Source organism: Cyprinus carpio, chromosome B7 (assembly GCF_018340385.1).
Source record: "Cyprinus carpio isolate SPL01 chromosome B7, ASM1834038v1, whole genome shotgun sequence".
NCBI classification, from domain to species: Eukaryota; Metazoa; Chordata; class Actinopteri; order Cypriniformes; family Cyprinidae; genus Cyprinus; species Cyprinus carpio.
Window position 1 is genome coordinate 23887422 of NC_056603.1, and position 13978 is coordinate 23901399.

At 37.0% G+C, this 13978-nt stretch overlaps 1 protein-coding gene across 1 annotated transcript in view; it reads right to left on the reverse strand.

The window, feature by feature from the left end:
* Positions 1-2653: 2653 nt before the first annotated feature.
* ube3c (ubiquitin protein ligase E3C) overlaps positions 2654-13978 on the reverse strand; it is a 29776-nt gene continuing 18451 nt past the window's right edge. Inside the window, exons 20-24 of the mRNA XM_042728042.1 lie at positions 11603-11815; positions 9576-9764; positions 9283-9349; positions 7697-7827; positions 2654-4405 (exon numbers count right to left, since the gene is read on the reverse strand). Coding sequence (XP_042583976.1) covers positions 4235-4405; positions 7697-7827; positions 9283-9349; positions 9576-9764; positions 11603-11815 — 771 coding nt within the window. The 3' untranslated portion in view covers positions 2654-4234. The remainder of the gene's footprint in view (positions 4406-7696; positions 7828-9282; positions 9350-9575; positions 9765-11602; positions 11816-13978) is intronic.

Here is a 13978-nt window from a genome sequence, read left to right on the forward strand (position 1 = left end):
TTGGGATGCAGGGCAGCTCTGTAAGTGTCCAGGCAGTCACCAGAACTCAATTTTTAATGAACTAGATTCTAGAAAAATCCATATGAGCTTTTTGTGCTTACCATGCAGATTATTTACTAGGCTATTATACTGTAGGCACAGGCAGATACTGTGTTTCCTACAGAATTCAACTAAATGATTGCATCTTAGTAGACAGGTTGTGATGCAGGCATTGAATTCTTGCTGCCTTTACCTCTCCTGCTGCTGCCTGTGAAGGTTTGGACTGGAGCTTGAAGATAAGGAATAAGGATGATTATTCATGAGTGACTCATCTTTTTTTTTTTTTTTTTTTTTTGGTGAAAGAATGTTCCAAAAAGCTTGTTCTGGCATTTGTCTCAGGGCTTGATTCAGACATTTTGGCAGGAAGCACATAAAATGGCAAATGGCTCTTATCCGCCATCCCCCCAGAGTATACCATGTTAGAACTGGTTAAGAAAGCATTATGCTATTTCAGACAGATGTCAAAAGTAGTAAAAAGTCAGAAGAATGTGTTGAAAGAACATCTGGTAAGGATGCGTTCTATTAAAGAATGTTAGTGTGTGAAAGTGCAGCAGAGTCCCTTTGGTTTCATTCTGTTCCCTTGAGTACAATACTACTTAAAATGGCTTAAAACAAGTAGATAATTATCTTTATTTGTTAGCTGAAATGCTTTATTATGTTCTTATTACACAATAATTGTAGAAACACTCATACTTTTAAATCTAATAACATTTCATATTTGAACATGGGCTTAACATAATAAAAACAGTATATGATATCATATAAATTACTTAATTACTTATTGCATAGGAATCTCCAAAAGTGAATAAAACATTCAAAAAAGTATTCAATTATAGTGACCGTGTAATGTAGACAAGTGCACCTGTATCATGTCATATTTTCCATTTAACAGATATTGGGAGACATGTTATTACTGACAAGGTGAAGAGAGAGATTATAAATCTTGTACAAACACTGCGTGAACATTAAAAGACGTAGACATATAGATTTTTAGGTGTTCCAGCTACAGCTTTAAAGCTGTCTGTGCTCTGTACTATTATCTAGGAAGCATGTGCTGCAAGTATTGACCAGCAGATGGTGAGCATTTCCTTCTTTTGATCATGCATTCATGTATCCATTTAACCGCGCTATTATAGTGCACTATTAGCCATGTGAGATAAACCAATATGTGCATTTTCAAACATCAATGATTCAGTTAGACTCTTATCTTGTAATAACAGAGGTCTTGGTTTATAAATGCTGCATATTAAAACTGATACAAAATTTCTTTCTAGTTGTGTCAAAAAACCTCCACAGGGAGGCACCCTTGGTCTTCTAATGATGTAGTAAACCAATTTCTCTGTCTGATTTTCATGATGAATTAGAAATTGTTAACTGTAATCATGTTACTGTTAATCCTATCTATCTATCTATCTATCTATCTATCTATCTATCTATCTATCTATTCAGATGTGTGGAAAATCAGATTATGTATCCCAAAAAAACAAAAAAAGAAGAAATTTTGTATTTCAAGTTTTCTGAAGTATAAATATGCAAATTGAACATAATCTAATTATATATGCTCAAATTTGCATACAGTTCCAGAACAAAAATCTGAACATTGGATATAGCTAGGTTCACAATTCTTGTTTCATTTTGTAGACATATTAGAGTCAAAGGTTTTTACAGAGGGGATACAGGATATCCCTTTTATCACTCCATTTTTTTATGAATAAAATGTTGTGTAATTATACATGAGCAAACCCTTCTGTAAAAACCTTCAGAATATGGATAGGAATAAAACTCTCAAATTTATGGAAGTGCTATTGAAGTGGGAGTTTCTGTACACTGACAAAGATAAATTATTTATTTAAATTAAATTAGAGATTTAATACGTTTTACAAAACAATTTCTTTAACACAACTCAAGCCAGTCTACATTAGAAATAGTTTCCCTTCCTTTAAAAAAAGCAGTCAGACCCTGTTAAACGTAAAGGGTTTTATAAAACCCATTAATTGTTGCTAATGAATTCTCTGAAATGAAATCTTTAAGCTTTCATATTCTGGTGTGAAATGACTTGACCCTAAGTGCAATAATAACATTTCTAAAAGCTATATAAAATACCTTTGGTATATCTTTGCACGTGGATGTGATTGATGACCAGAGGCATTAAGTTTGCGAGCTATAATCCATTATAAGGTAATAGGCCCAAATAAATCTCCCCATAATTAAGACCAATCCTTCATAGCTATAGGACAAGTTGGTTTTTTAAGACCCAATTACCCCTGTCTTGAGATTGCTGCTAAAATGCTGGAGATTTGGTCAGAGAGGGAAGAGTCCAGAGGCGGAGGCTGGCAGAATATATGGAGATGATCCAAGGAAGAATAAAAAGTTCCCCCTGCTCCGGCCATCTCTTGCTCTCATAGCAGGACCCTATTAGATTTATGTCAAACGCACACACTCTTAATTTATGTCGTACAGATAATGCATTTGTGGTCTGGACTAGCCTCCTTTCTTGTTCCATCACTGGATGTTTCTTTAATTATATGTCAAAGGCCATAAAACTCAAAATGAAATTCTCATCCCACAGTTGTTTCTTAAATACATTCCATTTTAACAAAAGATGCTGATTATCTCCAGTGCAAACAAAAACTCAAAACATTTAATCATTGCCATACACTCTGATACATAGATTGAACACCTGTCTTTGTCATTCAAAAAATCATTCAGGGCACATACACTTAAAGTCGGTAAACGCACATCTTTACACAAACTTTGCTTGTCCTTTCTCATCAGCAACATCAAGACAAACTCTACACATCAGTGTTTGTAAACAATCAGATATTCAGCACCTGTGTGAAGTCATATATTCTCATTTAACAGATGTTAGGAGACAGGTTATTACTGACAAGGGGAAGAGAGAAATTAAAAGTCTTGTACAAATGCTGAACGTGAATGTTAAAAGATGTAGACATATACATATTCACATGTCCATCATCATCAGCTCTCTGCCAACCAACCAAGCAAACAACAGGTCCTTACAGCCATGCTGAGCCCAGTGAAGTAGCAGCAAAAAAGGCAACCAGAGGATGCTGACAGGAAATACTTCAATCCTCTTCAGTTTACTGAATTGTTCTGTGCTACAGCAGATGTTGGAGTAGTGTCCAGTACACAGGCCTTGGCTTTGAAGTCACACTTTTCCTTCACTCATCAATCTGACTTAAAAATGTCCCCTTGAACCACTTGAATGTCCTCAAAGTCTGTTTTTATTTTATTGCACAAATGTCAGCATTATATCCATTGCTACAATGCCAAGGCCCAATGTGTGGAATACATGATTACACATTTTCTTTTTCTCTATTAGGTGAATGTCTACCTGAATCCGCCAATTCAAGTCATCTTTATTACATGATTAAAACAAGACGACTACACACCATTTTCTGTGCTACTGTTCTACCACCCCTGTTAACCTCACGCATCCTGCCATGACTCTAATCTATTAAACTCTTTTGTTGGTGGCACATTAGCCATAAAATAATTTTTAGCCTGGAAAATTTATAGCTCAGTTTTCAGCAAATGCTACACCATTAGCAAGCCCTGTATCAAGGCATGTGTATTTGTATAGCTAAGGTTGTGTGACCCACAACCAAGCCAACTGTTTAGTATACTGTATTGGAGAAGTTTCAGTCATGCTGTTATATTGGAGAAGCTTGTTTAGCTTGTTCTTGAGTTAGCGAGGCAAATGCATGCATTTTATTGGTAGACACTTAAATTGTGCTGCAATATGGCGACAAAGAGCAGTTGAAACCGTAAAACGACTGTCTAAAAACATCCATTCTTGTGTAAGAAATGCAAAACCAAGGAAAATCTACAAGTAAATTTTGCGTTGCCATTTTATTCCCTCTGTATCTCCAACATTCAGATGTTCCTGTTCAATATTAGTGCTTTTGATCAATGGACGCCTTCTTGGATGTTGCTTTGAATTTATAAATGCATTATTTACAAGATTACTTTCTTTGAAGTAAAATTAAAACCGAGCATATATTTGTCCGTGCCACAACTTCAAACTGTCTGTTTCCCAGCACCTTCTCCAAATCACTGTAGATCCACACAGACACACTGTCTGTCCATTCTGATCATTTCCTATCTGGTCACCACAACAAAAGCCGAATCCTCTTGTCCGGGTTTCAAGGCCATCTAGGAGTTGACGTATTCCTCAGCTGAGCTCAAAGCCAGCAGAGGATTCAACAGCATACAGCAACTTGTTCCTCATTTGCTGAGGGTCACAGAACTCTGGCAGCTTGAGAAGGTTCATGCAAGTGCTAGCAGTAGGGAGACGCTCCAGGTCAGTGCCTCCGTTATGGATGCAAAAGGCTGGGTACAGCTCCTAGAGACAAGGAGAAAGTCTCATGAACATCAATGACAACAGAAAACAATACTCAACAAACACATTTGATAATATACTTGGAAGAAATAAGAGATGGACAAAAAAAAAAGCTTTTTCCAGTGACAAACTAAATCATATTTTAGTCAAGTGAATGTGAGATTGCAATATTTATCAAATGTGAAGATTAAAAAAAATAAAATAAAGGCACAAAACGTCTTTTTATGGAGGTGAGTTTTGTGGGCAATAACCTACAGAGTAACCAGTACTGTTCAATTCACTTTCTGAGCCAGTTCTTTTGAACACTCAGACGTTACTGGGTTAATCAGTCTGACACATCTTTCACCTTCATCTTTTCACACTCATTGAATCACTCAGGGCAGTTACTGAATCAACATCTGACTCACTGCAAGTTATGATTCATTTCAGTTATGACCGTCTAGAAATGAAGCAAGTTTTGTGTACTTGTACAGTTGACCTAAAAATGAGAATTTGCTTAAAAATGTACTCACCATCAGGCCATCCAAGATGTAGTTGAGTGTGTTAATTCATATAAACAGATTTGGAGAAATGTAGCATTATATCACCAACAGATCATCTGCAGTTAATTGGTGTTAATATGAAAGCTCAAACAGCTGATACACAATAATCCACACACAATTCACACTCTAGTCTATCAAGAAACAAATACATAAGTAAAAAAGTCTGAAAGTCCATTATCCATAATAATACCAACCTTTCCTCCAGTAAAATAAGTCCATCACCTTTCACATCGAAATCCACTGACCTATTGGTTTAGGACTGATTTGGGGTTTTGGGTTTTAGGTTTGATTTGTGCAGATTTCTCTCCTGATTCAGATGAGACACTTTTAAACTGTAGAAAAGCAGTATTATGGATGGAGGACTCAGGTTTCAGCCCTAAGCAATAGTTTCAAGTTAAAAACATCTTGATGGATTTGTTTATTACAAGCACTCAGCTTTTCACTTCACAAGACATTAACTGACGGACTAGAGTCGTTTGGATTACTTGTGAATTATTCTGATGTTTTTATCAGCTGTTCAAACTCTTATTCTGACGGCACCCATTTACTGCAGAGGATCCATTGGTGAGCAAGTGGTGTAATGCTAAATTTCTCCAAATCTGTTCCGACAAAAAAACAAACTCAGTATTTAGGATGACCTAAGGGTGAGTACAATTTCAGCAAGTCTTCATTTTGAGTAAACTACAGGGTGGGTGAAAAGTAACTAGGCAATATTTAATGGCTATAGAACTTGTATCACTGGTAGACGCTACCGATGCCTACATTGAGATTTAAAGATCTGCTTTCATTTTCCTATGTAATGAAGCACATATACAGTTTGTTTCAATAAATTTGTATTAGAAATATGGACATTATTACCAATATTTAATGCCTAGTTACTTTTCACCCACCCTGTATTTCTTAAAAATCAGTGAAGGATCACACAGTGTAACATTGTGTCTACGCTGGTTGCGACTATTTTGACGTGCCACACCATACAGCTTAACACTGAAAGCCTAAGTTTCAGATCCATTTGTACTGTTAGAATTAGAGCAAACACATGGAGGATGTCCGAAATAAAACGGGGCATCAGTATACTGTCAGTGTCTCAGTGTAGACAAAACCACTGATTACAACAAGTTGTCTTCATTTATGTCAAGTGACTGTACTGACTGGTTGTTTACTAATAAATATGTTTAAATAGTAATAAAAAAATACTAATACACATTTTAATCAGGCAGCATCTGTGCAGATAAATGTAACATACTACAGCTTGATATCACATTGATGCAAAATCTCCACTTAGAAGAACTTTTCAGGTCTGTGAAAGGTTACTGGATGAACAACAAGATAGGCCTAATGAAAAAATTCTCCACGTGGCTGCAAGGCTCAACCCCAAAATGAACCTGATTAAACCTGCTTTAACCAGCCAATTTTTCGAACAATTAAGGTATTAAAGTATCATTGCTTATCGAGAAAGTGTCACGATGGGAGCCATCGTTTTGAAAAAAGGGTATCCATCATCTTTTTTAAATAGCTCTCTGTGACAGGGCTATTTCTCCCCTAATGAATTCTGGGGTGTTTAACGGCACCTAATTAAGGCTGAGCTGGCAGACGAGGTGGGAGGCCATCTCCCCTTGATCTGTCTCTCTTCGTCTTTTTCCTCTTACTCCTCCTTTCCATCCGTTCCTCAGAGCGTCTGCACCAAAGTCAAATTCATTAAACAGCCCCACTTTAATTTTGGCAGTAACACATATCTGTGGAATTGCTCGGAAGCCACGATTTTCCCCCACCCAAATTCATACAGGCTAAAGTAATCCGCTTTAAACTGATGACAGCTATTAAAATATGTAATAAAGTCAATGAAATGACAATTACTGTCCTTGGTTAGTCTAAGCAAGGCATAAAAACACATTTAATGATGTTTCTGTTCTCCAGATTTTGCTGAGTGTAATAAGCACAACTGACAGACTTCACACTGTGACATACAAGAAAAAGACTTAAGATTACATTCCTAGAGACTGAGACGATAATAATCCTGTTAAATAAGAAAACTGTTGGTAGATGCAATTCGTAAGCTGTCAGATACTATTCTCTCATACCAATATTTTCTGGCCTTTGATTACACGCTAGATCCAGTCAACATTAAGTGAGAGCCATTGAAAGTTCAACAGGGCATTTATAAGTTTTTATCAGTCAGATGGATTTGACACACCCAGTGGCACTTGGTAAAGCCTCAAATAGCATTACAGTGCTAAGAGTCACAACCTCTTTAGCACACAGAGAGGCCCAGATAGGGCCTATCCTGATAGCTGTTATAATGTGAAAATGATTTGTTACAATGAGCCTGTTTACCCATAAACCCTTTTGTAAATTCATGACAAAACATTCTATTCACTTCATTATTTCTCTGTTAAGGCAGCACACCTTACAGCAAGTAGAATTCTTTGCGGTGGGGATCCTGAAAACTTTATTTTAATAAAAATGTAGAAAATGGGACAAAATCATCAGCAGGTGTGAGTTGGTGTGAACTTCAGCTGAACTCCATTTGTGATAACAGTGGTGCAAGTCATATCAATGCAGCTGAGTTGGGTCATGTCTGTACATTTCACTTTTCCAGTGAACCCATTTAAGCCACCATACAATCTCAGATGAATCATTAACTTGTATTTAAAGAGTTCAGACACAACAGAACAGAGCATCAGATGTCTTCTACATGCCAAAAGTTAATTCATTATATTCATATTTTCAGAGGGTTTTGGCTCTCACTGACCTTGAAGCCTAAGAGCGGAGGTCGCGAGCAGCTTGTAACAAACTTGAGCAGCTTGCGTTTCTCCTCATCGCTGAAGCTCTCCACCACCTCCCAGAAGATTTTGATGACTGGATGATTTGCTGAATAACCACCTGAGTAATGCAGCAACAGTTGAGAAAATCAAATAGGTAAAGAATATAATGCAGTGACTAAAAGTCTAACCCTTATGAATGATCAGCTATGTGCTTTACTTCAAAAAATGGATCTAAAATTTGAAACCTTTTTTACTACATCCGGTTTAAGTAGAAGAAAAGTTGAGTAATTTAAGTTAACACTTAAGGCTGGAATACACTATACAACTTTTAAAAATCGGAACAACTTTTGAAATACTAGGCATCATAAACTTGCCACCTTTGAAAAAACTAGGCATCATACAGTAAATAACTGACTGAGGATCACATAGTACGAAAGTCGTTCTAAACACAAAAAACTCATGCAGAAACATATGCCTTGGAGGTGCATAAGAAATGAAAACAATGTGTTCTAAAATTTGCGCAAAATATCAAACACTGAAAATGCAGCGGCAAGACTGGTCTTCAACGAGCCAAAAGGGCCCATGTTACACCTCTCTTTATCTCCTTGCACTGGCTACCGGTTGCGGCTCGCATCAGGTTCAAGACATTGATGCTTGCATATAGAACAACCACAGGCTCAGCACGCACCTACGTCCACTCACTATTACGAATCTACATCCTCTCCAGAAGTCTGAGATCCGCAAGTGAGCAATGCCTCATACTACCATCACAGAGAGGCTCAAAATCAATTTCCAGAACATTCTCGTTCACCAATCCTGGCTGGTGGAATGATCTTCCCACCCCTATCCGGAATGCTGAATCCCTGACAATTTTCAAGCGACAGCTGAAAACTCATCTCTTTCAAAGCTACTTGACTTTGAAAAAAAAAGAACTTTGTCTTTCCCATTTATTTATTTCTTCCCTTTCTGGCTTGTACTTATTTGAACAAACGCCTAAAACTTGGTATTACAAGCACTTCCTGTGTCTGTTTGCCTCTTTAAGAAGAATTGCTTTATGTATTCTCCAACTGTAAGTCGCTGTGGATAAAAGCGTCTAATTAAGTGACTAAATCTAAATGTAAATAAAAAAAATAAAAAAACCTGCCTATGCCAAATATACACAATATGTATGTATCATACATGATATTCTGTGCAATCTGTCAAGTGCTCAAAATCCACAGACTGAAATGAGCTTCTGGCAACTAACAGCAAATCCTCCATACTGCAAATCAAGCTCAAATCTGGGTAAAAGCTGTGTAGTTTAATCCAGCCTTTATGGGCAGTACCAAATACAATATTAATCAAATAACATCAAATCCACTACTAATCTTTATAACTAATTAATTAATAAACTATAAATTCACATTTGACCTGTGTGTGCTTTTGCTCTCCCTTACTAGTAAATACAGAATACAAAACAATATAGCAACCTGACTTCTCTGGAAGAAAAAAGACAAAGGCTCTTAAATCAAGCTAAATCTAAAATAAAAAATGAAGTGACTAATAAAAAGTGTGACGGGTGTTCTTGCAGTACCTGAGTAGTTAGTAAATCTCTTCAGGTCTTCCAGACAGATGGGCACATGTGCACCAGAAATCAGTACCTGTAAATACAGATGGACTTAAGTTGTTTATATTTAATTAATGACCACAAATAGAACCGTTTAAAGTAGGGAGTAAAGAAAAGACAGGCAGTGTGATAATATCTGTCAATAATATCTGCTAATCTTGTTATTAATAATCTTTTCTGACACTTGACTGATTGCGTGCGTCTAGACAGATGTGCCTTTTCTCACATTTTCAGTGTAAAGTATGTGTGTGCGCTGCTACCTGAATTTCCTGCTGATCAAACATGCGCAGCCACTCCAGATTGACCACGTTGGCCAGGCCCTGTCGAAAGGCCAGACAGTGTGCTCGGATCTGTTTGTTCAGACGGTAATCGGCCACTAAATGGATGTAGGCTATACTGTTGGCTGTGGTTACCGGGATGTCCTTTCCCCCTGGTTTGAGCTCGACCACCTGGAAAAGACACAAATAGATGGAAGTGTCACAGGCACCATCACCTGGGTTCAGTGATGATTTAATTCCTTGTTGAAAGTGGAAGAGTACAGCTGCAGAGGAAAGTGCTGAAGGCAACTGAGGAACACAGAGGAAATGAGTGCACACGGACACCCTTTACCTCGCTAATGAAGGGGAAAGTAAATAAAGGTTTACTTTTACTCGGTTACCCCAGTTATTATAAGAAAAAGTCATCAAACAAATGTTTTTTATTAATGGAAATATAAGTTTATCAATAACAACTATTATTTAAATGACTATTTAGGCTAAATCTACCACCCTGTTACCCATTCTGGCATAGTTTTTATAAAAAATTGTAATCATGATTTTTTTTTAAATATATATATAAAATCTGCAGTACATATATACATACAAGGAATAAATACTTGAAATATATTTGATTTAGATAAACAAGGGGGAAAAAACAGTGCGACACGTAACGTAGCCTATTTTTGCTGAGCATTTTTGTGACATGCTTAATTTGTTCAAGAAAGGAAACTCAAATGTCAGAAAGCGAAATCCTATTTGTTTTTTTATTTTACAAAAGCACGTTTTGTTTTCATTGTGAGTGTACGAAAATAAAAGTAGACCTTTTACAGTGATGCATTATTAATAAGACAATAAGTGTTTTAAGTTGATTCTGCTGGTATTAGTTGAAGTGATCATGCCAGTGTGCACACACACACAAAAAACATATCAGTTCCAGCTTTGCTAACTTGTTGGTACTTTATCAAAATAAAATACAGTGAACCAAACAGATCAGCGCGTCTGCCTCTGTGTCACCGTTGGAATGTGACTGAAGTAAAAAGCCTGTAATTTACATAATAAATAATAGTTTAGCATTCAGATACATCGAAAATATGGAAATATTATGGAACATTTGTATTTTTGCCAAATGAGAGAGGTAGGATACACGAGCACAAAGCTCCAACAGCTGTGCGCGCAAGCCTTTAAAGTATACTATCTCAACTTAAACATTAATGTAATCAAATTAAACAAAACCAAAGCTATTTGCTACTGCATTAACGTTTTTATAGAAAATATTTTATAGTTTGTTATAGAAAAACAAGTTATGCTCAGAGTCCAGAGCCTTGATCATAACATTATAACAGGCTACTTCCGAGTAGAGACCTGCACTATCGCGGGACACAACATAGCAGAGTGCGGCGCGGGACAACACTTGATGGGCGAGTGCTGGTGGGTAGAGACTCGTGTGTGCAGGATGTGGGAGAATAAGGGTGTACTCACACTAGGCAATCTTAACCGTGCCTGAGCGCGTTTGACCCGCAAAGCCCCATTCGTTTGACTAGTGTGATCGCTCCATATATAAACTTATTTATTTATTTATGTCTACATTTCGTCTATATAATTTTATTATTTAATAATTGTTACTGAGGTTAACAATCAACATTTTCTAAATGTAAACCATTTGTTAAAAGAACATAAAAACAAACTTGAAACAAACGTGGAAAGCACGCACAATTTTCCTTGATACACCTCTGAGTTTTTTGGGGTTTTTTTTGCTTTTTTGGTGGTAAAGAGTGGCAATGCTAGATATCATGTGGGATGATTAGCTCTAATACTATGTTAGACACCATTTTCTCCCAGCAGGTATGTTTGAGCTGGTCAACAGAGAAGTTCTTTCAGAGAGATCTAGACAGAGACGTGCTTTATCTCCATCAGCTAAGACTAACAACAGTTAGATCAATCATTAACAATGCCAGAGTACAAGAGAAGGAGAGAGGAGACACAAAAGACAAGCAAAAGAGGACAAACGTGGAAAAAAAAGTGCTGTTCACCTGGGCCTCCCCAAGATCATTGTTAACCACGGTGAAGTTAAGGCCGAGGTCTTCGACGTCACCTTCATAGCTCTTGAGGAAAAGCAGGTTTCGGTACATCTCTGGGTCTAGAGAGGCCAGATGGTGGATGTCCACATCTGCACTCGTGCCCAAGAGCTTGGACAGGAAGAAACTTGCAAATGGCAATTCCACTAGCATGTTTTCATACAGCGCCTGGGGGAAAGAAGAAATAGAGAGATATTAAACTAAAGACAACTTCCAGGAGTGCAATGTGCAGCCAAGCCAATAAGAGCTATGTAATTGACAAAATCGTATCTTCATCCTGTGGGCTAATCGGTCTCAAATTCTGACACTTTCAATTGAAGAAGCTCAAACTTGAAAAACATCAACTGTATCCTTAACCTGTTGTTCCATTAAGAAGCACAATGATGGTGAGTCATAAAAGCTAAAGTACCGCAATAGTCCTAAAAAGACCATATCTGAGGACATTAAAATATACAGGCCTTGAATAAATGATTGCACTAAAATCCCTTGACCACATAAGCTAAATGGATTATAAATTTCCCAAATCTCCATAAAGCATGCATCTAAAACACACACAGAGGCTCTAAATCGAGTATTTTCTAAACACAGGTTAATTATGTGACTTCAAACATTGGACATTTTTTATGCAAAATAATCCACTTAGCAACATTCTTCCCACAAGCACTGTTGTGGGAACATATGTGCTGCGCCCTCCTGAAACCTATCAATAATGTCGCTCCCAAGAAAAAAGACGCAATAAGGATATAGAGGCACGACAGAGACTATTTTTCAAACCTTCAAGTTATTTATGGGTGTTTATTGCCAGAAATTGTGCCAAAATGACTTGGGATAAAAAGGATTAATGAATGGCCGAGCCTTTTAATATAAGTGAGTGCAGTGGCAACGCAATTAATGCAAATTGTGGCACCATCAGGAGAGTAAACGCCAACAACTTAGCAGCTGCCTTCTGTTTCTGCCAAATAAATTTGTAAATTTACAGCATTAAGAATCAATAAAAAAATTTAACACACTTGCCATCAATCAGGAGTTCTGACCTTCTCTTTCCTTTCTGTTGCCCTTTGGAGAGGGACAGTTTAGCACTGCTTGTTGAACTGCAGAACATTTTGTATTTGTGTGTGTGTGACTCAGTTTGTATTTGAGGGTATGAGCAGACTGCAGAAGTATTCGTGTGAAAATAATTCAACAGGGGGTAATTCTAATCAAATGGCTTCAAAGATTGAATGGCTGTAAGCATGTCTTGATACTTTAAAACTTCTACATCATGATCTATAAATGCACCCAGCCCATGATGTCTACATGCTAATATGTAATAGCAACTACTCATGTTCAAATTCAAGATTTTATTCGTCACAAACCTGGTAAACATCTTAGACTGTAGATTAAATATATAAATATTAAGACAAAATTGTGTTATAAACATCATAAAAGCAATCATGAAAAAATTATGAAAAACTAATAATAAATCAAAATAGCAAAAAAGTATAAAAACAGTATATGCAAATATGGCTAATGTGTGATGTGTCATACATGTCAATGACTGGGGATCTAATTCTGTGTAAAGCACTGGTTAGCAGGTGCACACAAAATCTGCATTTTTCAATGATGCCTTAACTCTTTTCAATGAGCAAAAAGTATAGATTTACCAAATCTAAAATGTATCAAATCTGCATTTTCCTCACTAACCCCACAACCAAAAAAGACTTTATTGTTCCAGAAATATGTATTTTCCTCTTTTACACTAAAACTTTTTGCTAGAAAACGATGGTATACAATACATAAAACACTCCTGACAGGTTCAGAGAAAATCTTCAACCAAAGCCAGCTATATAACATTACCTTGGTGACAAATCAGCACAATTTGCAAAAAAAGAAAAAAAAAAGTGCCATACATCACAGAAAGTAAAATCATCAGTTTTTCTGTGTGTGTATCTTTGGTGGGCCCAGCCAAACAGCAACAGTGACGCAATTGTAATCTATACAGGTCGTCTTTATAAAAGCACTAAACAAATATCAATATCCCACTCAGTCTGCCACTCCTTCACATATTTATGGAGAGAGAAGGAGGGTTAATTGAAAGTCAAATTCAAATTAATCTCGTCACCTTAATTGCTTTGCCCATTACTACGGAGTGGGGGCAATTGAATGGAATAAGATCAGGAAAGTAGGGGGCGGGGCCAGCCATTCCTCAGGGTAGGAGCTCAGTTATGTCCCTTCCATCGTACAAGGTGTGCGTATGTGTGTGTGTTCATTATAGCGCTCTAATAAGTGGCCTGAATTGCCTCTTCACAAGTGGTGTTGATGCCCGTGACTGTAAAACAGATCAAAACTCTA